We start from the raw sequence: 27809 nt of genomic DNA, 5'->3' as shown, positions 1-27809 counted from the left end.
CAGCAACCTTTCTAGTTCTGATGATATTCAAGGGGGCAAATCCCTATTGGGTTCTGCTGACTTAAAATCCAGACCAGTTTACAAAAAATATGGACACCCTCGTTCTCATGCACAGACAGAAATTGGTGCAGGCTCAGGGAACGGGTTCTTGGACTTTGATCTCTTCATGTGGAGATGAGAACTTCCTCCAGAGGTGCCTCCAGTTACAGTCACTGTGCTGTGTAATCCTTTGGAAGGTAAACTGAGGAATCAGCACTGCGAGGAGCCCTGAGTGTGCCTGAAGTATCGCCCAGATCTGTGGCTCAGTCATTCTTTGCTGGACAAACACAGCCCGGGGGTAGTGACTGTGAGCTGGGACCATCCCACCTCATTTGCTCTCATCTGAAAGCTGACCGTGTTTGCACAGAGCTATTTTTCCATACTGTGTTTTTTGCATGGTAAAGCTCAGCCTGTTTTGCCAGGCACGTGAAGGTTTCCAGAGCAATCAGGGCCTTTCCCAAGCTCATTCCCTGCATGTCTGAGATCCAGATTCCCTTCAACTCCTACGCTCATAAAGCTGACCGCAGTAACTGTGTGTTGCATCAGTATGCTTCGTCTTTTTGTTTGGTGTCCTATTTTCATTTTTCTTTATAGAAGACAGTGGCAAGTTTCATTAATACTGGCTTCTTTTGTAAGATAGAAATTGTTTTTTTCTTATAATTAGCTGTTTTCATAACATTATTCTTTCGCTTAGTGCTGCTACGTCTTGTTACCAAAATCACAAAGCAAAAGGTTGCATGATTTTATCAATCCTCCCCGCTGTACCCTGACTGTGGTCACTTCTCAGCTGAATGAGCCCTCTGAGCAGTGCCCAGAGTGTTTGGAGATGGGGCCTCTGACTAGAGCTGGTAAATCAGATAAAGTGGCTGAATACAAAAGTAATAACCATATTAGTAAAAGCATCTGTATTTAAGAAGAAGCTGTCAGCATCTGGCAGAGGATCGTCTTATTTTGTTTGAGCAAGGAGCTTGTCTGGGAGATACTCGGTGACCTGGATGCTGTTGTGGGATTTTTCAGATTTGTTCATGGAAACTGGCCAAAAATTCTGAATTTTGTTCTTTGGATAAGAAAACAAAGGAATAGAAGCTAAAAGTTCTCAACTTTTTATTATTTTTGCTGTTGACTTTCTTGTTTTACTCATCTGAGCACTTGTCTCTACAGTTAACTGCACAAAGGCCAGCTAAACATTCCCTGCCTTTAGAAGGTGGACACTTGAGGATGGCTTTATCAGCCTGGGACATGTTCATTGTCACTATTTTCCTTTTTGTCAGTGAAAGCAGCATAGGTACACTCAGACCGTCCTCTCAAACAGGGCCATCTTGGAAGTAAGTGTCATTAATCCAAGGTACGCATGTACGTGTAGGTTTATTGTTTTTCTGCAGCCTTTTGTCAGATGATGGGACTCACCCACCTTTTTGAATCAGGACTGGAGCAGCATGGCATTCTTCTCATGATCTGTGCCTGGTTCTTTCTTTTCACTGCTTGGGGTCTTGCTTTTCGTTTCAGGAAATAAACAGGTTTCTGTAGAACAATCCGGTTAGGAGACAGCACAGAGTGTATTTGTGCACACACACGTGTGTGTGTATATATATTTGTATATATACGTATGTATCTCGAATCTGAGCTGCAAGGGCAGTAACTGCATGGTAGCCAAGGTTACCTTAGGAGATGTTCCCTAGATGAGTTGAGCACAGTGAGAAATACAAGAGAGCAGAAAAACCTGAACGTGGATTTACCTACATTTCCATGTGGATGGGATTGTCTTGTCTTCACATGCAAATAGTCTGCAAGTCAGGCAGAGGTGGAAATGTTTTGAGGTTTGTTTTTTGTTTTTTTTTTTTTTCTGTTGGGCTGGTTGCGAACAAATAACCTTAATTGTTTCCAGGGTGATGTTCTGTGTCCTAACCCAAGCCAGTTTATCTTTCTTTCACAATACTGTTCTGAGGCAGAACTCTTTCAGATTTTAACAAATTAGAGGGCAGACAGCAGTGGGGTTCAGCAGCTCGGCGTTCCCATCTCAGGTCACTGGCACCGTCAGAGGCACACATACCTCCTCTGCCCACCTGCGGCAGCGTGCACCAAACAAGTCCCCTAGCAGAGCAAGTGTTCACAAGTGCAGGTGAGGGAGAAAAACAAAAGACAAGCTGCTTTTTTCTCCTCTGGACTGGGTGGTTTTGCATGCCCTGTACAGGAACAGTGCTGCTCGATGTGGGATTAGAGTAGTGGCTTAGCTCAGAAACCCCCTAGGTGTTTGAGGCACCCAGCAGGAGTGTAGATGGATGTGTGCACCACGGCTGAAGCCCAGGTTTGGCTGTGGCCATGGGGTAGCACCAGCCTCCTCCTGAGCACGCCACAGGACGTCTGTAGCCAGTGTCTGTTTAAGCAAGGGAGCCGTCACCTCGCTCGCTCAGTGCTGAAGCAGCCAGTCAGCCAGGCTCCAGGGAATCGTGCGTCCTTGTGTCCCAGTTCGTGTGCCTTCTGTTCCAGGATCTGTATTTGCTCTCCACCCCCAGTGCATGGACTGGGTGCAGCACAGGACCGATGCCCCCCAGCCCCCTCCCCAGTTGCACAGCACCACAGCCACTTCAGCCGGGAGTGGGCAGCCCTCTCAGCACTGGTGCCAAAATCCTGCGTGGTCACAGCCTGGGGGCAGCTGAGCAAAAGGCACTGTTAGAAGAGCAGGGGCTGTTAGAAGAGCAGGCGCTGTGCCCTGGAGCCGAGCTCCTCGTGGGCTTCCCAGAGTGCAGGCAGAGGGCATCCACCCTAGGGGCTCCTGACACATCTCCAGAAGGACCTGGACCACAGCACATCTCCCTGGGCTCTTGGACCTCACGTTGAAATAGGTTTAGAGTAGCTGGACCCCTGAACCATGCCTGGACTGCCCTGGGATGCGTTGCTGCGACCTCCCCACAGCAGGGGAACGCTGCACACGGGTGGCTGTAGCGCCGGCTGTGTGCAGGCCATCGCTGTCACCGCTCCCTGCCAGGATCGGCTTGCAAAAATCAGCCAGGTCTCAGTCCTGCCTTTCTTTTTTGGTCTCTTGTCCCAGAAAGAGGAGCATCAGAAATTCTTTTTGTTTCAAAGGAGAGACCCTGTGTACAATTAAAACTTGTTTCTGGTAAACCTCATTCCAGGAAAGATGAGCTTTTAACAAAAGGCTTTTGACAGCTGCAGGGTATTTCATTTTTTTAATGCCGAATGAAAAATCAATACATTTTTCTAGGTTATACATATTCAGAACAGGCTTGATATTTCCATTATAATGGAAAATGGGTGTCTGCACATCTCGCCTGTCAGAGCTGCACCACCGCATTTTCCAAGCCACTGCTAAATATTTCAAACCTGATTTGATTGTGGTTCGTGACAGCTAATGTTTCTCAGCTCTTGAGCCTGCCGGAGGGTGGGGAGGCAAATGCGCGCCCTTTCTCTCCCATCCCTGTGTTTCTGCCACCCCTGACATGCCCCTTATCCCCTTAGATAAGAGATCTGGGGTTGTTAAGGAAGACACGGCAGAGAGAGGGGGAGGTGGGAGGTCTCAGGCTGTTCAGCCTGGCTGGGACCGGGTCAGCATTTGCCGAGTTCTCCACACCCTCAAACTTCCTCAGCTTGGAAGGGGGCAGGAGTGCGGCGCGGCGATCCCGTGTGGTGGTGTGCAGGGACCTGGCAGCGTTCTCAGTGCCTGACCGAGCTCAGAGATCCCAGCATTCACAGACGTCAGAAGATGCCCATGATTTTCCAGACTCCTCTCCCCCTCTTCTTCGCTCTCCCCTCCTTCCCTTAGTGACTGGTTTAATTTTAAATTAAAAGGAAATGCCACTGTCTAAAATGATTTATTCACAAAGGAAGAAAAGACTCTTCCTAGGAATTTGCATGGGGTAGGTTCTGTACGATGGAAGAACAGCCTCCTCAGCCCTCCAGGTGCCCTGTACTTACGGACGCTCACTCTTGGTGTTGACCGATGCTGGAGGGCTGGAAAATTCCTTTCAGAAAATTTATGAATAAAGCATCACGTGCCTTGCGGATGACACCGGCACGGTGACCCATGGCCAGGTTGTAACATTTGTATTTCAATGCGACACGATCCCCCTCATGCAAATCCCATAGCAACAGCTCTTGAGCCTGTCCTGGTGAGTTGCTCGCAGAGGATGAAGCCCACTTACCCTCCATGAACTCATAAATCATGCATAGCTGGAGTTTATGGAAACCTGGGATACCAATCTGGGCCCTACATCCTCTGTGCATGGGCTGGTATAGCATCTCTGGCCTTCCAGAGCCCCTTCCAGGTCAGGAGTCAGCCCCATTGCCTCGTACAAAGCATCCTTCACGAAGGACCTGCACCCCTCTGCGTTCGGTGCCCCCACCGGGCTCAAGGTCCTGGTCAGAGTCTTTGACAGGCAGAGACTCCAGCAGGCTTCTGAAATGCTGCAGGGATATCGCACCCCCTGGGTACCAGCTCAGTCTGGGATGCTTTGTAGGACATACTTGGGATGTTTTGTAGGATGTACTATGAGTTGAGTACTTCTTTAATCACCAAGTGACTGTGGAGTCCTTATCAATCTCCTTAAGCAAAACAGAGTCAAGCTGCAAGGTGAATCAGTCCTAACAAGCAGTGTTTACAGGCTCAGGCTGGTGTGGTCAGACAGTAACAAAAGAATCACAGTTATTTGGAAATAAATTTCCATGTCTTGCTGACCATTCGGCCACGAGGTACTCTTGCTGCTCATCTGAAGGAGTGTCCTATGGGGCTCTTCAGACATAGGTAAAAGACTCAAGCTCTGCTTGAATGCAGCATGGGAACAACGTGCTGTGTGGATTTGCAGATGATTAAAACACGAAAATGGAGCTCAAAAACTCTGTGCTGCATGCACAGCGGATCAAGGAGAAAAACAGACCTTTCCCTGCCAGAGGTGCTGCTGGCCTTGTCCTCTCAGAAATACACCCCAAAGTTGCAGGTGCAGTTCACACGTGTTTGCTGCCCAGACCCACTGCCTGCTCATAGCCCTGGTGCTGGAGCTGCTGCTGAACTCAGCAGCTGCAGAGCTGCCATCGGGGGACACCGTGGTTGTGTGGGCACAGATCTTTCAGGAGCACGAGTCCTGCTGCACTTTATTTCCAGTGTCGGAGGATCTCATCGTTAAAAGCTGGGTCAGATCAGATCACACGCTCGTACGTGGTGTGCAGTCTCCTGGAGGCTGAGTGGTGTGGTGCAGGACTCTATGCCGACCATCCCTGGAGCCAGTTCACACACTGAGGGCTGCGAGACAAGTTAGGCTGAGCACAGCGAGCAAAACTGCATCCAGCCATCGAAACGGCTGCTGGAAGAGCATCACGAGGCAGCCAGCAGTTAACGCTGCCCCTGCCCCAAGGCTCCGCGCCAGGCAGCTGCTGGCTGCAGGACCCCCGGCTGGGCCAGGGTCAGGAGCAAGAGAGGAGGATCGTGGTTGTCCTCAGCGAGGGCCTGGCAGCGAGCAGCCAAGGCAGTGGTGCGCAGAGCTTTCCCTCCTGATACGGAGCCTGAACAAACCTCCCGGGGCAGGTTCATCTTGTGCTCTGTTCCCTTCCCGTTCTGCTTTAAAAAAACACTCTTCAGAAAAGATGTGCTTAGACCAGAGAGGGGAGGAAAAGCTTTGGGAGCATGCACGTGCTTTCTTGCAGCCCACCTGCCCAGAGCAGAGGTGTTTGGGCCAAGGGGGCAGGTTGCATCCCTGGCAGGACCACGGGCTCGGCGAGCGCTCGGTGCAGGTTGCTGGTGGCTGGCGGGTCCGGCAGGCTGTGCCTGTGGGCGAGGGGGCTGCACACCGAGCAGGGCAGGAGGATTCGCCATTTGTAGCCTTGTTTTTTAATCATTTTCTATCTTTATTGGTATTCATAGCTCACATTTTTCCGGTTACCATCAGCCCGGGCTTCCATCCATTCCAAGGAGCTATTTTTTCCCCTCGCTGATGATGATGATGGTATAAAGACAGATGGTGTAACTGCCTTTGAATGTCCTATTTCATTTCCCTCGAACCAGACAGTTTGCTGGAAGACGTGTATTATTTCCACATGCTCGGGTTAGAGCCCAGACAGCGCCGGAGCCGGGCAGGCAGCGCCGGCCCCGTGCTGCCATGCCGATGCTGACACCTCCGGGTCGCAGCCGGCAGTGCCGCCGCGCCGGGCGCCCTTTGTTGTCCCGGAGGGCCGGGGACACCGGGGGGACTGAGCCGGGCCGGGGCTCGGGACCAAGGTTTTGCAGCGGGGGCGGCTGCCGCAGCCAAACGAGCGGCATCGCCCTGCGCCCAGCGCTCGGGGGGCGGCGAGGTGGGGCTGGGGGCTGGCTTTCTGCAGGGGGGGGTTGGAATGTTACCTTCCGAAATGGGAATGCAGCTGATGGCTTCACAGCCCTTATCTCCAGCAAACTTGATTTCGTCTCATGAGGTAGACTGCTCACCTCACCTCTGCACCGATAATTTGCATTTTTCTGCGTGTTAGATGTCTCCCTAGAGCTGCCACCCGTCACACTCCTTACTCTGGGGTCCTGCTTCCCCAGCAGAAGACCATTGGGGTCCCTGCAGCTCTCAGGAGCTTTTAGCTGTTTAAAAAGTGAAAGGGGTAGAGTATAAATCACTGCTGATCTCTGATGCTTTTCAAGTTCCTCCTTCGTTTAAGTTTCCACATTCTCCAAGTGCACTGCTGAGTATCTGCAGTCTCCTAATATATGTTTTAAACCGATTTCTAGCCCTGTCTTTGTTAAGAGGAGGCTTGGGGGGGGCGGAGGAGTGCTTTAACTAGTTACGTAGTTCAGATAAAACCTTACAGTAGCCTTGGATATAGCATGACCAGATAATGCAAGTTAAAATTATGAACTGTCCTGCCTAAAAGAGGATATAATGACTTAAAAGTACCCTTTCTTCCCACTGTTGATGTAGCCCCCGTCAATTACATGGTAGCTGTCGAGCTGCTTGCACTATACATAAATACCCAAGATATGACATGATAATGTAGTCGTTATACCCTGGTGTGAGAGGTCTGGCAGCTACAGCTGTCTCACTCCCAGTATCCTACCTAACGAGGGTGCCTGTGCGTGGAGCTGCACCGAGCCGTGTCGACATGCCCCATGCAGCCGCAGCACACCAGTGCTTTTGTTCACGGCTGGGGCAGTGGCACTTTGTGTTTTGTTCCAAGCTTTCAGCACTTCACTTCAGCACTGAGTATATTTTTTTCCTTCATGCTTTTGCGCCAGTACTGATAGCACATGCGTGCTCAAACCCTTCCTGTGGCTGGGATGAAAATAAGACACCTCAGCATCTTCTTCCCGTGCCTTGTGTCAGGGCCATGTCTGCTGCTCCTTGCTGTGTCTGAGCAGAAGTGCGTCGTGTTGCTTTTGCAGTGGTTGTGGGGGTCTCAGTGGTCAGGTTCAGCACTGTGCTGTGCTATTTGGTCCAAAGAGCTTGAGCTGGGGATGAGGGGGAAGGATGAGTCTGAAGGTGCTGGAGGCACCAGTCAGACCTCAACAGTTCCCTAATCCATAGCGTGGCTGGGTAGATCCTTCCTGCACCTGGCAATTATTTTGCTGTACCTTACACTCCAGGGGATATCGGTATAAGTGGCAGAGGTAGGTCAGGATCTTCACTTCATCTCTCAGTTTTTTCATCCGTAGTTTCCCTCTTAACCAGCTAGTAGGTAGTCATCGCGAGAATGCTGGGTGACATCAATCCCTGCAGCTCAACGCTTGTGCTCCAGCTTTGGCTGTTGTTCTGTTCCTCAATGGCAGTTAATTGCTCTTCCGTTTTGACTTTCTTTTTTATGTTACTCTTTCTGCTTCTTGTTTCTCAGAAGAAGCCATTGAAGATGTGGAAGGGCCCAATGAAACAGCCGTTGATGCTGAAGAGCCTGCCAAGGAGCAAGAGAGCGGGGGAGACAAGGACCAGAGTAAATGGACAGGTGGGTTTTGGTCCCTCTTTCACTTTCAATCCAGGAAAAGAAGATGGGAAGTTGTAGAGCAGTAGTCTAAAAGGAATCTTCCCTTAAATGACCGTGCTGCTTAGTGCTGTCAGCATGACATACATGCTGCCCCCTGCGAAGCCTTGGGGCGTAGCTCCGTGACACACTCAGGGAGTTCGAGCCATGCTCGTGCATCCCCACTGCCAGCCCTGGGCTCAAGGGTCAGAGCTCGCCTGTACCCACGTGGTGCTGGAGCTGAAACGGGCAGGGGGAACCTGCAGCTGGGAGTGGAGCAGGAAGAAAGGGACTGCCCCTGTTGGCAGCACAGTGCTTAGGCTGGACTAAATGTATGTCATGAAACCCCACCCTGTTGTTAAGACTTGAGGTATTGTTTGCCTGCTTCTCCATCATAGTCCTAGCTCCGGTAGCAAGGTTTTGATGCTGAAAAGACGAGCAAAGACTCTGTGCTTATGCTCTGCCAACTGCTTGTTTTCTGCTGGAATCATGACAACCTGAAACTGAAATTGCAGATGCTGAATAATCCTTATGTTGTTGTAGAGAAATCTGAAAGGTTTCCCTTTGCAAAATCCTGGCAAACATTTCACTTCCATTTTAAGATACTCGGTTACTCTGTCTTTCCCAGAAGATAGTTGCTATCTTGCAGGAGCAAAGGGAAGATTATTTTTAATATTCTTGCCTTTGAGCAAAAAGAGGCTTCAAGGTTGTCCTCCTCTGGTGAGGGCCATTCTCCTCCCTAGCTGATACTTTCTGGCTGTTTCAGCATAGGTGCAGAAATAGAAGCACAGGTGGCAGTAGTCATTTTGGTTGACCCAGGACTGAGTGGTTCTGACTGCTCTTTTCTTTTTCAGCATTGTAGCCAAGTAGGGTTGCAGACTTCTGATGTTTGGTACAAGGCCTCTCTTAACCTGCACAGAGACCCTTCTTCCTGTCAGCGTTCTCTTGCCATGTTTGTGGTTGCTTCTTAGCGAGCCACAGCCAGACACTTCAGCTTGCACAGTCTTCAGAAGAATGAAACGTGCTATTTCACCTTAATACACTTTTAATCTTGAGCGTTAGAAGATGTGTCAAAACTGGTGAAGAGAGCAGGCTGTGCCTTAATACTTGTTGAAGCTCAGGTTCTCAGTCTAGATGGCGCTCACTGAGTTTGCTCTTTCTGTCGTTCCCCACCACAGATCCATTCTTCAACCCAGAGATGCAAACTTTACTTGGCTGTAGGTGATTTTTAGTTTTTTGTTGTGTGGGATTGTGTAATTCTAAGTAAAAGCACACTTTGTGAAGTGTCACAGAAAGAAGCAAGCCTCATATGTTTATTAAATCTCTTACAGGGTAAGTAGGGCTCTTAGTCCAAATCTGAAGCACTTGCAAAAACTGATCTATGTGAAAGGATTATTCTTACATGTGAAAATCATGTAAGGAAAAATGAAAACTTATTTTATAAACACCACTTCGTCCGGAAAATCTATATGTGAATGTCTTATTTCTTCCTTCTGCCTGTGAAATTTATAACTCATTTTTGGTGTTTGTCAGTCAAATGGCAGATAAGAAATGGACAGCTTAACACAATGGAAAATGTAGCCTCAGCTGATGTGTATGTAAGCCTACAGAGCTCTGGACAGTGTCCAGAGCTATTGCAAGTCCAAAGTGTACAGCCTCAGCAAGGTTCATGCACATGGTTTTGTTGAATTCAGGTCCTGCTTTCAAATACATACCAACGCTATCCCTGAAATTGAAAGCAAAAGAATTTCTGAAATTGTTTATGTACAGTGGTTTTGAAAACAGCTACCACACCTCAGCCTTGCATTCTTTCTGCTTTCAAGCTCCGGTAGCACATGGCCATGTTGTCCTGTCCTCGTGGACCTCAGACATGAAAGGGAACAGAAACTAGGTCAGGTTAGTCATGACAACCACAGAACAGTGTCCACATGTACAGGAATATCAAAATGCTGTGGCACACATTGAGATGTAACCAGGGAGGAAAATAGGAATATCAAGGAAGCACTCAAATGCTGCCTTGCTGTAAGAAGAGACTGCAAGGAAGGAGTTAGTCTGCAGCTCAGCAGCTGGGAGGCTATCAACCATGATGTCAAGAAAACTGAAGCACATGCCTCCTCCTTTGGGTTCAGTCTGACTAAATGGGCCGACTGCGTGAGGGACCCGAGCAGCCGTGTTGGTGATGCTGCGGGGAGAGCTTGTCCTCCAGCTGCGAAGGAAGAGGTTGCAAAGTGTTTTTTACTTCAGATAAATGTTTTCATACCAGTGACCTGCTGCTTCATGTTCAAGTGTTTTGAGGAAGCGACTAAAACAACCCCAGATCTGTCAGCTGCTCTCTCCTGTGAATTCACAGAAAACGGGGGAGGTACCGTGAGGGGACAGACACGGTACTTATCTTTAAATAGAGGAGTGGCTGGGGAACCGCACACCTGCCAGCTTCATTTGCCCCAGATTTTCCTGGGAATTGACCAAACAACTGTTTGTAAGTACTGACTGGAAGATAATGAGATGAGTAACAGTCGACACAGATTTGTCAAGAGCAAATCATGTCAACACGACCCAATTTCCTTCTGTGTGAAGAAGGCCTTGGTGCAGTCAGCATCTTCTGTCTTCTGCTTAGGAAGGAGTCTGGAACTGCTGTTCAGGACATTCTCAAAAAGAAGCTCAAGTATTATGCCATAGATAAAAATATTACAGAATAGGTGCACTTCATCAGCGCTGGAAAGCTTCCTCTGGAGGACTGTGCCCACTTCTGAGCTTGGGGGTGTCAAGAAAGTTGAGGAGCAATTTCAGAAAACCTGAACAGCATGAATTAAGACCATAGTCTGCATAACATCATCTGTGAGGAGAAAGTGGAATAAACAGGCTTATTTGACCCAAAAAGACAAGACCAAAGGGGAGTACTAGATAAGTCTTCTTGTGCATAAAATGCTTCTGAAAGGAAGGAAATAATTTGTTCTCCGTGTTCAGAATATAGACAACAAAAAGTAATGGCCTTACATTGAAGGGAGAAAGGTTGAGGTTAGATAATACTTTAAAAAAATCTGGTACAGTTTGTGAAGCACTGGAGTAGATTTTCTGCGAAGGTTCCTCAGAGGTCTTTCAAGAAGATTAGACGAGCTGCTGTCAGGAATGAAGCAGGCACAGTTTATCCTGCTTTGGATGGGCTGGCTGACCTTTTGAGGTGCCTTTGAGCACTGCAGTTCTGTGGAAGTGGGAGATAGGTGAGAAAGGAGTGCAGGCTCAAAGCCAATGAGCAGTGTGTTGAAGTGGAGGTTGATAGACCTGTTTTCTGTTCATCGTGCAGCAATTTGATCATTACGTTCCTCAGCAATTTACTCACCTTTTGTGCCTCAGTTTCCTAACTGCGTACAAGCATGGTCATTTTTCCACTTTTTCAGTGAGATCTCTAACAAAATGGTTTGTATGTCTGCCCAAGTTCCTTTGGCACGGACGAGCGAGTGATGAGTCAGGTTTGTTTGACTGCTTTACAGTGCATACATATGTATGTGGCAGGCTGTACTGGTATTGGTGTTTGCACTGAAAGGAAAAACCTCTGCTTTCATTGTAAATTTGCCAAAATGTTTCAGCTGCAAAATAAATTCATCAATTCATTTTTGTACTTATTTTAGAACAGAATATTCTTAAGCAAAAACATTTTTAGGTAATATTTTCCATTAAATTATACATGAGGAAAACGCCATCTCAAATAAGAATTCGTTTTACTAGCTTCTCACATACATCTCCGTAGCTCCTGAAAGAGTTGGCCAGAGTGCAGTGCAGATTGAATTGAGGAGTGCACATGCTGCCTGTGTTCCCTTGAAGTTGAAACAGGCAGCAGCAGCGCTTCATGGAAACTGAAACTGTTATGTGCCTCCTGAAGTACTCCATATAGAAAAAATGGCTTATGTTTCCTGTTTCTGGACAGACCTGTTTGCTCTCTCTTTGCTCTCTCTCCGGTAGTGGGATTAAGCAGTTTCTTAGCGCAGTGCAGTGCAGCCCCTCGCTCCTCAGGCTGCTTTCCTCCTTCTGCTCAAGGAACCTGCCCACCTCCGTGCTGGAGCAGAGGGATGCTCTTTGTAGTGTCTGAGCTTTTGAAATTATCTCATCATGACTAACATGCAATTTATTGCAAGCAAGCCAGCAAAGATGAAAGAAATCATGGCTATTCCTGACTCCATTTTAAAGTCAAAAAGTAAATGATTAGTATTCAATGCATCGATTTCTAGCTGAAGCCTGAATCAGACCAGTGTAGATGAGTGTGAGACTTTTAAGGTTTAGGGTGAGGCTTATATGTATTTTTTAACTAGCGAGACGCACTTCAATCTGCAGTGACCCAGCTATGAAAGAGACTTTCTTAATGCACTCTCATTTGTATAGATGTAGAATATCAGGTTTTTTTTTTCTCAGATAAACAAGAAACAAACTCTACTTAAAATATGGATTGAAATGAAATATTTCTGGAGGACTAGCCTGAAGGGCTTTTATTTTTTTTAATGATTTTTTTTTTTAAATCCATGATGCTCACCTAACACAGAGCAATTAGTGCAATGGAGCGTCCCTGATTCGAATCCGTGGTAGATTGCTATTAAAGGAGGTATTAATGGGCTGCCGAGAGCTGGGAAATTGTTGCAGAAAAGTGTGTTTATGGAGTATGGTGCTGGCAGGCATGATTTCAATCGGATTTGACATGTTTAACATAAATGTATACTGCACAGCTCCTGCAGTTTATGAATAATTCCTACAGGCCCACTGCCTTTCTAATTACTGAAATTGAAAAAAACAGGTCAGGCACATCCTGACGGAAATATATTACAGCCCCTCCCCCCCATACTCTTTGGGGGGGGTGTTTGGTTTGTTGTTTTTTTTTTAATATATGGCTGTTTTTGATCACTTAATGGCTGGAATGTTCAGTAGGACCAGGGCAAAGAAAAGGAAGAGAGCCGGGGGGACGGAGCAGGGGGACGTGATGGAGTGTCTCTCGACCCTAGCTTATGTGCACAGGAAACCTAAAATGGGGATGGAGAGACTCGAAGTAATTGTGATTTTTCCTGAGGATTTACGAAGCACAAATGGCTCCTGGGTGCTAGCTCAAACTGAGGAAAAGTGTCCAGGCCTGGTGTCTCAGTGTCGGGGCACGTTTGGAAACTGTCCCCGAGGCACGTGCATAGGGTTCAGACCTGGGCAGCCCTTGGCTCTAGCAGTGCCAGCAGATGCTGTTTTTCTAATCTTTTTATGGAAGCAGAGGCGAGGTGATGGCTCAGTGGTGGCTCTGCTCCATGGCACCAGCAGTGCCCCATATTTCTGGCAGGTCAGTTGCCCACATTACAGACAGGAGCACCCTGAGGGCACGTCTGGCCCTGCCGCGGGGCCAGGCGCAGGGATGCTCTGCAAGGCCTGGCAGCTGGAGCCAGCTCAGCCCCCGCACGTCCCTTGTGCCATCCTGGCATAGCCCAGCACAGAGAGGCACGGCACAGAAAGGCGCAGAAGGGCACAGCACGGCACAAGAAGGCATGGCATGGCACAGCAGGGTGCGTGCAGGGGCACCCACCTCGCTGGCACTGCACACCCCAGCCACATGCCTCTGAGCGCTGGGTGAGCTGAGCCACAGGTAGCAGAGCTTGAGCAGAAACACCCAGGGAAGGAGGAAAGGGGCAAACCGGGTGCCCAGCCCCGGTGGAGCCTCTATGGCTCGGCTGCCTTGTGCGCCTCCGCCCTGGCTGTGCCCCGGTCTTGCTCCACCACGCAGCGTTCACACCTTGCTGCAGGGGATGGCCGAGCCGGGAGCTGCTGTGCTTTGCCACCTGCGTGGCATCTTTCATTCTACCTCGCAATCAGCGTTATCATTTTTGTGCCTCTTTTGATCTTTCTCTTTGTGTTTATACTAGCAAAGTATGGCTACTTAAAAAATAACAAGCAGCAAAATTACCAATCTGGTGCTAGTGGAACAGAGAGTGGCTTCTAGCTGGGACAAATGGTGCATCTTGACCCTAAAAGTGAGCTGGGCCCTGCAGGCTCACAGCTGCCTTTGCCAGTTGTTAATCCTGAAAGCACCTCCACGTGTGTTTACCACTGCAAAGCATGGTTGCTCCTTTCCCAGCAGTGACAGAAGATAGGAAAACCTGCTCATGCGACAGCCCACACTTCCTTGGATCTGAGCACAGATGAGGGAGCTGTGAGGGGCCATCTCAGCAGTGCTGATGTGTGAATGGTTCTGCTGTTTTCCGAAGCTGCTGTGTCGTAGAGGAGCCTTTCAAAGCACTGCCATAAACAGGGCTGTCTGTGCCTCCTCTTTCTCCTTCCCACTTTGCGTTGCTGTTTTCAGATACTTTTGGTTCTTCAGCAAGTGGAGTCTGTGCCTGCGTCACTGGAGCCTCCACTCTGCATTCACACTCTTTCCTCGCTGGTAGTTCCTGCTCGCCGCAGTAACTGTGCTGCCTGACAGTACTGTTCATCCCTTCCTTGCTGCGTTTAAGGAGTTACTAAAATTACTGTTGTTTGTACCATTTCCCAAGCTCAACACATTGATTTTATTAAATTAGTTGATATGGACTCACATGGTAGGTTAGTTGGAATATTTATTCAGTTCAATTGGACAGTAATATTCACACAGATTGATAGCTGGTTCAAGAACCATAAAAATCAGTAAATATAAAAGATTATCTCTTGTTTCCTTTGTAATTTAAAACAAACAAACAAACATGATTTCCCACAGTTCTAAGCATGTAGTCTTCGACATCGTTCCTGGAAGAAAAAGTTCAGTGTTTTAGGGTACCACTTTGCAAATGTGGGGTCTTGCTGTGCGTGAGTTAGGGTGATTTCCTACGATCTACGTCTTTTCTCCTGCAAGTGTCTGTGAAACTCAGAATGGCAGAGGGAACTGTCAATCCTGCAGAGCTCTGGGCCAGGTCTTTTCTTTCTGGTACGTTTGCTGGAGCATTTTGCTGCTGGTGTGTCCAAGTCAGCCACTGCTCTGGTCATTACCATGTGGGTGTCTGTGGGCACCTGAGTCCTGTCCCAAGGGGCTGGCATGGCAGTGATGCTGGTGGTTGCGTTCCCACTCCCTGGGTCACAGTCAGGTTCCCTGTAACCTTTGGGACTGATCCATAACTTGGCTATTTGTGTCGGTGCTCCACTCTCTCTCACCCAGCTGGTGCAGACCACTTTCTCTCCTCCATCGCCTTTGTTCTTTGCTCACAGGCTAGCACCTTGTAGAGCAGCTTACAGAGCAGGTCCTTCAGGAGCCTCCGGGTGTGATGCCAAGGGGAGCAAGAGCTTCTCTGCTGATCTGCAGGGCAGTGGGGAAGGTCTGTGGTGGTTGGGATGGCAGACAAGGTGTTGTCTCCACGTCCCCTCCATGTGTGCTTGTGCTGCTTGGCACCTTGCACCATGTTTTCTGGGTGCTCCGTGTTTGTGCTGAGGAGTTCTGTGGTGGCTTGGGCTCCTGGGTACTGTCATATGAATATTTTATAATAATTCAGTTGTTCAAGCTTACTGCAAGCTGCAAGGTATGACACAGCATTAGAAAAACAAATTACTTGGCCATTTTCAGGGCCATACTTCTGAAAGGCAACAATAAAGGTCTGGGTACAAAAGTGTGCTTGCAAATCTCTGTGTATTTACTTCTGTCTATCATACAATCACGTTATTTATCAAACACAGATTTGAAAAAATACTGTAGAGCAACAGGCAATATAGAGTCCTGTTAGTATGGCTACAACATCTTATTAGAACGAATGGTACCTTCAGGGAATAAAGAATGTAAACAGACAGCGTTTCAGAGAGAAACATTCAACCATATATTATTAACACAAGAAGTAACAAACAGGCAGCACTGTAGCAGTGTTATACACCAAAATGCTGTTTCTGGGAAGCCTGAGCTGTGCTCTCACAGCTTTTGTGTCACTGGAGTCTCTCGGTGGAGTTACTTTCTCATATTTATTCTTGCCGTATTAATGCCAGTTGTGTTTCTGCTGGATAGCAGCTGTCTGAGGGGAAGGCTGAGCCTGAAACGTGGTGCAGCTTCACTCCAGGCTCCTGAGCTGCCGCTCGTCATGCTGTGGAGATAGGTCCGGACCGCAGGGCCTGGCCTTCCCATCGCTCGTTCTACACAGATAAGAAGGTGAAGGCCGTGCGAGCATAGAACAGATAAAATAATCCTCTCTGTTCTCAGAGTTCCCAGAGGAAAGCAAGAGCCGTTTTAAGGATGCGCCTCGGCGAGGCCTGTGCCGTGGCGACGCTTGTCACTGTGGCATTTCCAGCCACGGGGGTGTCCAGACGCGGGAGGCAGGTCTGTCTGGCCCAGAGGCTCGTGATGCTGAGTAGGAGCTCCAAGAAAACGTCAGGGAGAGCTCTGGGGAGGGAGGCGCCACCAAATATGGAATTTTATTTTCCATCAGTCGGTGAAAACACAGCTCCCCAGTCCAGTTGAAAACTTTTTCCCAGACTGGCTGCTGAACTTAGTAGGAGGAGAGATTTTTCAGTAGGCTGGATGTGGGGGAGGGTGTTGCTTTTTAAATCAATGGAGATAGCAGAAACCCCACTGTAAATTTCTAGGGCAAGTGGCAGGCTGGTTTACGGAATGCAGGGAGATGAGAACCTCTGGCTTACGGAAAGCAGCATGAATTAATAATCATTTAATTGGCTTCTCCATTATGTTGCTGGGTTGGGAGATGGAAGTTTAGATGAAGGGGCTGTCAGTGGTACTTTAGCTGAAAGAATCTGATGGCTGGGTGTTGGGGGTGGTGACTCCCTGTCCACCAGGATCGAGAGCAGTCAGCTTTTTGGGACACTTACATTTTTACCTCTGGACCTTGCAAAAGAAAGGATCCCATTTCATCTATGAAATAACACCTGGGAGGTTTTCTCTTCCTCTGCTGAAAAGCAGAGGTTCCTGAGGAAGCATGGGAAGAGTAGGCTCCGTGAAGTACCCCGGTGGGGCAGCGTGCTTGCAGCAGCACTGTCCTGTTGCACTTGGCTTTCAAGTGCATTTGTTGAGAAATGCAGATTTTCTTCTGAGGTCAGCCAGTCTGAGCTAAATCCACTCAAAGAGTCAAAATAATAAAAGTACTAGTTGGTAAATTGTCACGCATCGTACTTTAAGCACAAATTCCTCCTTTGCTGCAAGGCCTTTACCTGTAAGCCTCATCTCACACAATTAGGGCACAGACACCGTGCTCCACCTTCTCCAGTGCTGAGCTGCAGTTGGAGGCAAAGCTTTTTTGACATCCTCAGTCCGGGACATTTGGTCCATCCAGTCCACTGCAGGCAGGGGTGCAAAGGCCCCACACAGCTGCCGGCGAGCTGGCAGGCAGCCGCAGCGCGTCTGCAGAGCGGATGGGAGCAGCGTGTCCTCGTTTCTCCAGATAGAAGAGAGTTCTTAATTCCTCTGATCTGTGATGTGGACTGAATGTGTCACTTAGTGTATTTGGCTGTTTATCAACAGTAAACTATGGTCTCGGAGTTAAAATTCCCATTTGAGCTGTCAACTCAAAAAATCATACTTAGAAGGAATATTCAGTATGTGTTTTTCAGAACACTACAACAAAACAGTTTTTCTGGGGGCTGGACAATCATTTATAATTCTGATTTTGAAGGATTAAAGTTATGGGATGGATGAAGTGCACTTAGTAAAAGTGGGCACTTTGGAGACAGAAAATAAAAGTAAATTTTAACTGCCTTTTACTTTTCCCTAATTCTAAGCAGGCTGTTTCCCAGCAGGAAGGAAATAGGAAAATACAGTCATGATTTTAGAGGTTATAGGTAGTGTTCAGTAACTACAGGGTAATTGTCTGCAGTTGGGTTACTAAATTTAGTGACTGCACCTGAAAACATCGCATCAGTGAGTTGCTAGAAATGGTGCACAATGAAGCTGGTGGCACAGAATAAGGACAAGGGGCTCCCTGAGCTCCTTGTACCTTGCTGTGCACTACACAGGTCCTAGCACTGATGGGGCCACCAGAGGTTTTGTAAGTTGTCAGAGCTTGAGCCTTAGGAGGTCAGATTTTTTTTTTAATGCAGTTTTGTAGTTTTCTAGTGGTTCTCGCTCCATTTCCAAAACTGGGAGTGTTTTCATCCTTTATTTGGAAAGGTTACCCATATACATTACCAGAGATTTCTCCTGTCATCCCTTGTCCTCCCTTGTGTCCCCTGCCGCTGCTGCAGAGCTGTTGGTGCTAGCACGGCTCATTGCAGCACTCGTTGGTACTTCTGCAGAGCAGTTGGCACCCAAGGGTTTGAAGTGGCATTTGACGTATAAAAAGCTCACAGAGACATGCCCATAGCACATAGGAGACACAAGTGCTCTAGTACCAGCCTGATGTGGGGCAGGAGCAGAGCTCCCATGGCTGCGTGCCGGCAGACCCCGGGTCTCCGTGTGCTGGTCCCAACACCCAGCTGGCTGGTGGGGGCTGGCGCGTCCCTGTTCGAGGTCCCCCCAGGAGCGGACGAGGTCAGCAGCAGCAGCAGCAGCAGCAGCAGACCGCCTTACTGGGGCCACTCATATCATGCAGAGCTCAGGCAGGGCATGTAAAGCAGGGTGGTCCACAGCCAGACACGGAGCTGGCTTGTGGCAATGGCCTCTGCCTTCCTTGACGGGTTTGGGGCGGTGCTGTGTTTTTCACACTCCAAGGATATTTTTATTAGTAGGAAGCAAAGAAGGCCAGTTTGGGTCCTGTAGACATTTTCAGTGACTTTTCAGTGCTCGGCCCCTTGAAGGTTTCGGGCTCAGCCAGCAGATTTGACCTGAATGGAAGCCTATCATTCTGCACAGAGAGCAGAGTAGGATCTGCGTTACAGCATCCATAAGTCCTGGCATCACAGGCTTGTTTTACACAAAGAAACCCAAGGTTTGGACTTTTTAACAGAATTGGCAGCACAGCGGGGTCCTGTGCTTTTGGTTTCAGACTTTGCCCAGATTTTGCGGCTGCATGGTGGCTGTGTAACAAGGCAGGGATGAAATACCAAGCATGCGGCACCACAGAACTCCAGGGAAGGAAATCACTGCTAAGCAGGCTTTGGCATGGCCAAGTCTTCTAGGAGAAATTGAGTATTACTAGAGCTCCTCCTCTCCCTGCCTCCCTCTAACAATGTTGTTATCTATGTGCAGTACCTGTCTTTTGTTTCCTGGAAGTTAGTTTGCTTCTATTTGACTGAACGTTTAGAGGTGAGGTCTGGCAGGGGAGAAGGTTAGAAATGTGAATGTGTATTTCTTACTGTGATGTGGTACCTTCTGAAATAAATCTTGTGTCAGAAAATGGAAGGATCTTTGGGAAGGAAGCAGTTTAACAGGATTTTACTCAGGCTGCATCTTCTGAAACAAGGTGCAGATACCAGTGAGTTCACAAAGAGAATAAGAGAAAGGGAGAAGAGTATGGGGGGACTGGTCTAAGAATGCTACAGTGCCTTGTTAATCGGCAGCCAATCCATCATATTAAATATCCAGCTGTCATATATTACCTTTCAAGTGAAAATGAATAACTCCCATTAAGGGCGAAATGGGTTTGAAGTCGATTCGAGACAGATTAAAGTACTGTTATGAATGTGTGTTCAGGGAGGAGGAGACGGGGGCTGTGTATAATATACTTGTCCTTACAGTTTTTAAATAATAGATGTCCCACAAATTTATGTACTCCAGGCTACCAGGGTTCGGGGGAGGGGTAAAGGTCAGGGATGTGTGTTCTCGGAGTGCCTCAACTTGCAAAGTGTTTTTATGTTGACTTCTGGGCTCCTTTGCCTCTTTTTGTTTTGCTCAAATCCAGTGGCCTTTCCTCAGCTGGTTGCAGCATGTCGTTGTCCGGATCCTGTGCCCGCCCTGGCTGCAGGCTGGGTCCTGCTGGCGGTCTGCCGCGGGGACTGCTCGCTAGGGAGTACCTTCAGACGAGTGCATGGGCCGAGCTAGCCAGTGCTGTCCTTCTGGGACAACATGCCACCACGTCCACCATGGACTGCAAGGCCATTGTGTCGACAGCCACAGCAAACACTCCCCAGACTGTTTATGTGCAAAACTTCAGGTGTTCAGAGCTAGGAGCGTGAATTTTGCTTTGTCTCATCTGTCTGACTGTTCATGGAAATGACACATCAGCCTTCACATCTGGTCAAGCATTTGTGTGTCAGATGTAAACACGGGAAAAATCTCTTCTGTGCCTAACAGGCTGTAAGCAACCCACATAAGTAGCTGTGATTTCTCTGCTTCTAGCTGTAAATTACACAGTTCCCTTTCTGTGGAAGATAATCAAGAAGGAATTTTTTTTGTCCAGGCAAGCTTTGTAGGATATAAGTTAGTGCACATACTCGTTTTCCCCCAGCTCTGTGGCATGTGTTTCAAGAAACAGAAGCAGTGTAAGTGGAAATGCTGTCTTCATCCAACTTAAGCCTCTTTGGGGATGTCCTGATGTAAATCTCTTTTTGTTGCAGCACCAGCCAGCCAGGCAGAGAAGGAGCTGACGGAGCCTCCAGCATCCTCTAAACGAATATCATTTCCCAGCAGCTCTGAGTCACCTCTCTCCTTTAAATGGTCAAAAACTTCAGAGGAGACCAAATCAGAGCAGGTAAGAAGCAAGAACACAGCTTTTTGTGCATCTACAAGTAGGCGATTTGTTTTGTATGTGCCAAAAGCAAAGAATAAAAGAAAAGAAGGAGGGTGAAAGGTGGTAACTGGCTGTAGGAGAAGGCATCAAATTCTTGAACTCTAATGGAAGGAGGAAAGCAGCTGCCGTAACAATTGCACAATTCCTTGTCTTGTTCTGCAGATGTACCAGTGCCCATACTGCAAGTACAGTAACACCGATGTGAATCGGCTGCGGGTGCACGCCATGACCCAGCACTCAGTGCAGCCCATGCTCCGCTGCCCGCTCTGCCAGGACATGCTGAACAACAAGATCCATCTGCAGCTGCACCTCACTCATCTGCACAGTGTGTCCCCTGACTGCGTTGAGAAGCTCATCATGACGGTAAGTCGCTGCGTAGTGAAGCGTGTCTGCTGCCTTCCTAGGAAATATGAGGAGTGAAGGCATGGCCTGACCTGCGCAGGCTAAGTTCGCTGTAGTGGGCCGCTGTGGGCAGCTCCCTCATCTGTCTGCACTCTGTCATTTATTTTTTTCCCATCCCTGCACATTTCATCTCCAGAGTTTAGCTTGTCTGTGCGTGAGCACTGTGGAAACTGGCAATAATGGAGTGCTGAGTAATTTCCTTGTGAAGAGATTGAAATAAACATGATTTCCTTTAGCTACTGACATCGTTGCATGGGACTGCATTTTGCACAGAAGCTTCTGGGAGATGCAGCAGCTGATGTGCTGTGCTGGTCCAGTTGCAGAGAAAGAAGGTGCTCATTTGTTGATTAGCACTTCTGAGGACAGCCAGGGTGATTAAGGTAACATTACAGGAAATTAGGTATCAGGTTTCTGCTTAAAATATGATTTTAAGAACCAATAGAGTAGCTTCCCTTGGCACTTTCACATTGTGCTGGGGAGATAGTCCTGTTGTGCAGCCCATGTTCTGCACTTTGTTCACTTAATGAGGATCATTGTTACGGTCACATGAGATAGACTGAATCTGTTATTCCAGTGAGAAATCACTCCATCCAAAATGGCAATGCTTTTGTTCTGTAACAAGTCACTTCTTTCAGGGTAACAAGCAAGGGATGCATCAATGCTGACCTAAGGAAGGTGAAACCTTGGGGTATTGTTGAATATTACAGCTACTGTTTCAAGTGCCATCTTTAAAATGTTTTGAAATACCTGGTTTTAAATTAAAATTTAAGAATACGCAGTTAAAATTCTCTGAAGTAGGACGTTACGCCACCGAAGTGTGGAGTGAAAGATCACTGAATAAAGTTAACTGTCTTCATATAGATCTCAAAATCTGTAACAACTCCACTTCTAGAAGTTTGTCAAACAACATTGTGCCTGGGGGAGGTTGTGATTGTTACTGCTAGTGCAGCTTCTGACATGGAGCGGAAACTTCAGACAACACATTGTGGTTCAGCACTAACATGTTTGCATGAAGCTTTTGTTGCCCTGTGTCATTATTTTAGCATCTAGCTTGGGAATCCTTCTTCATTGCTGTCTCTGAGAGACCAAAATTTGGCTTAAGAGCTAGTACTTGGTGAACAGTAGTAAATCTGCAGTGCAGTGTTCAAGTTGCCATTTGTGAGAACTGGTTTTGTGCTCTGGCTTGTTTTACCTCAGCACTGCTGACTGAGGATCTCTCTCAGGTACTGGTGCACACATGGGATAGTATGAATAATTGCCAAACCTCTTCTGTAGGACCTGTAAATACCATCACGACACAGACGTGCTCATAAAAGGCTTACCACATTCTCCAGCACTGATGTGCTTGCTCCAGTAAATAATATTTTGAGTCCCAAAATGTCTCTTTCATGAATTCCTTTTTCATGGGTTTCACATGAGTGTGCCTTTCCATTTGTTAGTGTCAGTCTAAGATACAGGTAGAATTAATAAGGCACATTTTCAAAAACCCTTCTAAATTCACAAATCAGATGTATTGTCAGTTTTCTACACTTTTTTTGTTGTTGTTGTTATAATCTTCAAGGCAAGGTTGTGTCTGCATTTAAGAACTTGTTGCCAAGTATAAGAAGTGTTTATTTTAATTCCTGACAGTTCTTCCTCTTTGTGATTATTTTTTTCCTGAACCCCATTTCTGCCTGTTTTTCCCTTCTTTGCTGATTCCTGATCATGGAAGACAATAATGTTTGTCACACTACTCATTTTCTTGTCAGCTCCCCTTCTGTAGCATCGTCTGAGCAAGCACATGCAGTGTTACCCAGCTTTTCTGTTACTGTTCTTTGCTCTTCTCTTTCTATCACCCTTCCAGTCCTCTTGTGTCTCCTTCTTAAACACCTTTGTGCTTTTCATCTTCCCTCTTTGCTTTATGAGTTACCTGTCCTTTCATTTTTCTTCCCTTTGTCTTTGGCCTGTCGTGCTCTGCAGGAGCCGAAGATGCAGCCAAAGATGGATGCCAAAGGTTGCAGTGACCACTGTCTGACCAAGCACTTGCAACTGCCAGGAAGAGCTTTGTGTACCCAAGTAGGCACAACAGCTGAAAACATGTAAAAATCCAGCCAAGCTGACAGATCCCATCACTCTCTGAATAACAAAATATAAAGAGATTTTAGGAGAAAAGAGCAACAGCAGCTCACTAACACTTAAAAGCTGGCCATACTCATAGGCTCGAGTACGGGTGAAGCTCTGCTCTGCTGGCCGACTACGTGCATCTAGGTTAAGTAACTGTCCTGTCACAAAGGCCCGGGCCTCTGAGACCTACCTCTGTTTTAACTGATGGTGCTTAAGTGTGCAAGTAGCTTCTGAGAATTCGATCAAATCTTGTTAGCTTCTTACTAAATTGATGGAAGGCATTCTGACCTTATAAAAGCAGTAAAAAGAAGCTGATCCCCTTTCCCATGCCAGCACACGCAACCAGTTTGCTTAAGGGTATGCACTGTACTGGTATGCAGATGGTTTGTTTGAGTCAGGCTGTCTGCAGAGCTCACAGTCCAGAAACTGGTGTGGTTGAACTAGAGCAACCACTTCACCTACACAGATGTATGTCCTCCCGGGTACAGAGAGACTGACAGAAGTCACTTGTTCAGGAGCTTAGGGGCACCTCCCAGAGGACATGACCAAAACAACTGCTATAGTATGAAGGACAGTTTTCTTAGGTCATTGCATCTTCTGTGCTGGAGTGGGACCTCCTGCTGCTGCTGCAGCATGCAGAACATCTATTGAGAAATGTGGAGTTTGGCTTATCCGTGGAGCTCACCATCTCGCTTGTTCCTTTTTTATTCCATCTTGCCACTGCCCTCGGCCCTGGGTAGCTGTTTGCTTTGGTACCCAAAGTTATGTCGGGGTAGGAAGACTGCCTCTCCTGCCTCAAATCAAGTTGTGTGTGGGGCAAGAAGATGGCTCTTCTTTGTATTACATGACAAATATTTGGTGAGATCAGTACAGCTTGTGCAGAATGTGGCGGCATCAAACGTTCCTAATTTTGCGTATTCTAGATTCTTGTCTCAGCCTGACATGGGAATTGGGTCTTGGTGCCACTGAGAGTGAATTGGAGCCCAGTAAATGGGAGCCAGGTCCCTTTCAACACAGTGTCTTTGCACTCGGCATTTGGAGGAGGCTCCAGTTAATAATACCTTATCAGACGCCTTTCAGGAACCTGCAGTGTCTAATATGTCTGTTGCCATGGAAACGGCTGCTTGCTTATGCTCAGCATCTCATATCTGTGTGGTTCGTGCCCCTTCCTTTTCATATCAACAAGCAGCCCCGATGGCTGTCCCATGGGGAGCAGCCGCAGCTCGGGGTCCTCCCGCCAGCCCTGCCACTGGGGCAGGGCCCGGCAGGGCTCCGGCGATCCCCCACGAGGCAGGGGGCCAGGGAAGGCCCTGGTGGGGCAGGGGCTGCTGCTTGGCACCGTGCTGCAGGCTGCTCTCGCCTGTCCCTCCCCATCTCCTGCTGCTGCCGATTCACAGGGCTGGCGAACAAACGTGGCCAAGTTTGTTTATGTGGCGTTGCAGCCGCTCCGAACAGGTCCGATCGCCATCTTCCCACGTAGCAGCCTCTTCGCTAGTCCTGGGCCCGCGCCGCTTCAGCAGAGAGCCCCTTAATGAGGGTGAAGTGCAGTTCGCCTGCATAGTCGATTGACAAGACTGATGGGCTCAAACCAGGAGAAGGGACGGCTTCCCAAGAGCCTCCGGTGGCGGGAGCGCTCCCTCCTCCCCCTGCCTCCTTTATCGTTCTGCACATTCCTCTCTCATCATTTCTGTTGTCAGTTTTCTCTTCCTCGGTTTAAGGCGTCTTCTCGGCTGCCTTTTCATCTTCTTCTTTTCTCCCTTGCTTTAAGAGTAATTCTTTCCCATCCCTGCCATCCCCACTTCTCCCTCGTGCTATCTGTACATTTTTTCCTCTTTCCTATTGTCTTTTCTTATTGCTCTCCCTTCTGCTGTCATTCAATTTTTCTCTCTCCCTCCTTCTCGCCCCCTCTTACTCCCCCCTTTCCCTCTCACTCTGTGTCTCATTCTCCATCTCGGATGAAGGTAATGAAAATAATCGGGCTTCATTAATTCTGAGCCCTGTGAGATGATAGCCATTTGGAGCCATGTTTGCCAATTAGATGGTCTAAATTAGAAGTGACCTTGGTATACTGCCATCGCTTTGCCTCTCTGAGTCTAATGAAGCTTTTCACTCCAGCACCCTCTCTCTCTCTTTGTAATGGAAATTACCTCCTTTGTCTGGTTCGGGAACCTTGCATCGCATGTGTATTTCCCCCTAGGTTGCATGGACGTAGGGATAGTAATGTATCTCCTCAGACCCCTTCTGGAGATTTTCTTTTCAAAGCCACACGATTTCAGCACTCTTGGGCCATTTACAGAGGAACCACATGGACTGTCCACATATTGTCTCACTTTGTCCTGAGGAAAGTAAGAGAAGGCAGATCCAGTGTGTAAAGGGAGCTGGTTATTCACGCCATCCAAAGATTAATTTTTTGGACGTGACAAGAATATGCCTGTGTCACGCTGCTGGGGCCAGTGCAGGAGTGATGCAGCTCTGAGCCTCAGGCCCGTGCCGCTAAGCTGCTCTGCAGTTCATTGTCTTAAAAATACCGTAGATGCGGTCGTAGCAGGAGGCATGCTTGTCACTGCTGGCAGTTGCCACCTGTGAGGAATGAACTTGCATTTTGTTCCCCAAACCAGTGACAGGTAGGTCTTCTGCTGATGGTACGTGTCAGAGCATATGCCGTCTGCTGAAGGTGTTCATGAGATCAGGAGGAAGGAGACACAGTGTGTCCATCCTTGTTGGTTTTTTGTTTTGTTTTGTTTTTTGTGAAAAGTCACTGGACTTCATTATTTAAAGAACAGGACATCGATTTGAGGTTTCTAAGCATGTAGGTAGATCTCTTTTCCCAAGGAACTTTATCTTCTCAAAGGGACCTGAATTTCATCTGAAGGGTGGGGTTCTTGGAGGCACAGATGTTTGTTCCAGCAGCCATCCACCCTCTGAGGCAGATAACTGCCTTCTCTGCAGCAAAGTCCTCGGGCCAGCACTCCCAAGCCCAGTGCAAGCTGCAGAGAGATGTTTTGGGAGGGGGGACGGGTTCCCTGGTGCGGCGAATGGGGCAGGGACTTGGTTGGTTCTGTGCTGCTGTCAGAGGCAGCGCTCAGAGCAAATGCTTGCTCAGCGTCAGGGCTTCCGCGCCTTCCTGGGGGTACCCCCTCCAGCTGTCCAAGTACTGATAAACAGGACCCAATCATTATATCTGTATCCAGTCACTGGGCTGTCAGAAAGAGCAGATAAGGGTGAGCCACTGATCCTTCCCCATCCCTCAGTTTCATTTGGTCAGAAAGATGAAGGAGTGATGCAGTCCGAGGGGACCGCTTGCATTCCGTGCGGTCGCACTGCTCGGCCTGGGCGAGACGGGGGCTGCACGAGCAGGTGGTGCAGGACGAGCACTGCGGGGCCGTGCGTGGACGTGGATTATAACACCTGGCTGCGAGGGAAAGCTGAAAAGCCTTGCTGGTGGCTTGTGGACCAGAATATCATGGCTGCAGCTGCGAAGGGAATACAGTTTAATATTAAACGGAGCAAAAAGAGCATGTACAGGTGGAAAGGAAGAAGACAAATCACATTCGTCTCAGTTACATTTGTAGGATTGTTTTTTTAGTAACAGTTCAAATTGGCTGACTTGTTGCTGTTGTGAAACAGTTGGTGTTGAAGAGAAATTTAAGCCCAGAGATGCAGGCTTAGAGCAGTCAAGGATGGGTGCCAGGATTACATCCCAGGTATTGCCTGCTCAGGTGAGAGGGAGGTAGAGAGCACTTAACGACTGTACGAGCTAACACAGACAGTGCTCAAGGTAAACACGTTCCTCTCTATCACCAGAACAGTTAATGCCGTTTAAATATATCTGAAGTACAAAATGCTGTGTTTTATAGCACCACTCCTCGTTTATCTGTCAGGTGACCATGCCCTCCTAAACCTTCCTGTTGCCTCAGTACTCCTGTTATTTGTTTATATTAAAAGCAGCAACAAGATGCGAGGCATTTTCTGCAGATACAAGGAAGCATATACAAGGTATATACTCCAACAGGTTTGCAGTGTAAAAGGGCAAATAGTTCAAAGCTGGGAGTCTGGAATTCAGTATAAATGCAAAACAATTTGAGATGAGCAGCCCATTTTCTCTGTTCTTTGTCTCTGCTCTCTGCTTGGTTGGTGGACCGTGAGGATGAAGAAACAGTCATCCTGCCCAGGAAGTGGCATGGAAGAGAGGGGCAGCACTTCCAGGAGAAACCTGCGTGGTGCTGAATGGGTACAGAATGAAAGCAGGGTCCAGATCAGTTGCCCTATTTTCAAGGTTGTGCTTCACAGGGCTAGCCCTGTATGGCTGTCTGGACTGCCTGCTGTTGCCCTATATCCATACCCAGAATTTCTAGTTTCCCATACTTTTCTCCAAGCCTTTTTCTTTTTGCCTTTTGGGATTTTGTGTCTGTAGCAACTTAATGTACCACAGTCATAGGGTTTTTTTTCGTTTTGTGGAGGGGAGGGGTAGAAGTAGGTTGAGAACTGTGGCTGTGGAGATGCAGGTAGATAAAGGTAATTACTTAAACACATATAGGGCAGGACTTACTGGTTTGGAGACCCAGATTAAGATGCAGAGGAGCATGTGAGGTTGATGATTATATTTCGGGGAGAGTTAATTGACGGAAGGTGAAGGCAGACAAAGAACCGCTGCTTACTGCCTTCTTGAATCCCAATCAGGAATTATGATTAAAGACGCGGCGAGACAACAGAGGCCTGATGAATTGGTGTCTTTTTTTTTTC

The 27809-nt window shown here is 47.9% G+C and overlaps 1 protein-coding gene across 5 annotated transcripts in view; it reads left to right on the top strand.

The window, feature by feature from the left end:
• ZFHX3 (zinc finger homeobox 3) overlaps positions 1-27809 on the top strand; it is a 473005-nt gene that overhangs the window by 428473 nt on the left and 16723 nt on the right. For all 5 annotated transcript variants that reach the window (XM_084532975.1, XM_084532974.1, XM_084532977.1 and 2 more), the window contains 3 exons: positions 7855-7962; positions 20389-20522; positions 20724-20924. In XM_084532975.1, the coding sequence (XP_084389101.1) occupies positions 7855-7962; positions 20389-20522; positions 20724-20924 (443 nt within the window). The remainder of the gene's footprint in view (positions 1-7854; positions 7963-20388; positions 20523-20723; positions 20925-27809) is intronic.

This window comes from Aythya ferina, assembly GCF_964211825.1.
Source record: "Aythya ferina genome assembly, chromosome: 12".
In the NCBI taxonomy this organism is placed as follows: domain Eukaryota; kingdom Metazoa; phylum Chordata; class Aves; order Anseriformes; family Anatidae; genus Aythya; species Aythya ferina.
This window is presented reverse-complemented; position numbering and strand designations above follow the sequence as displayed.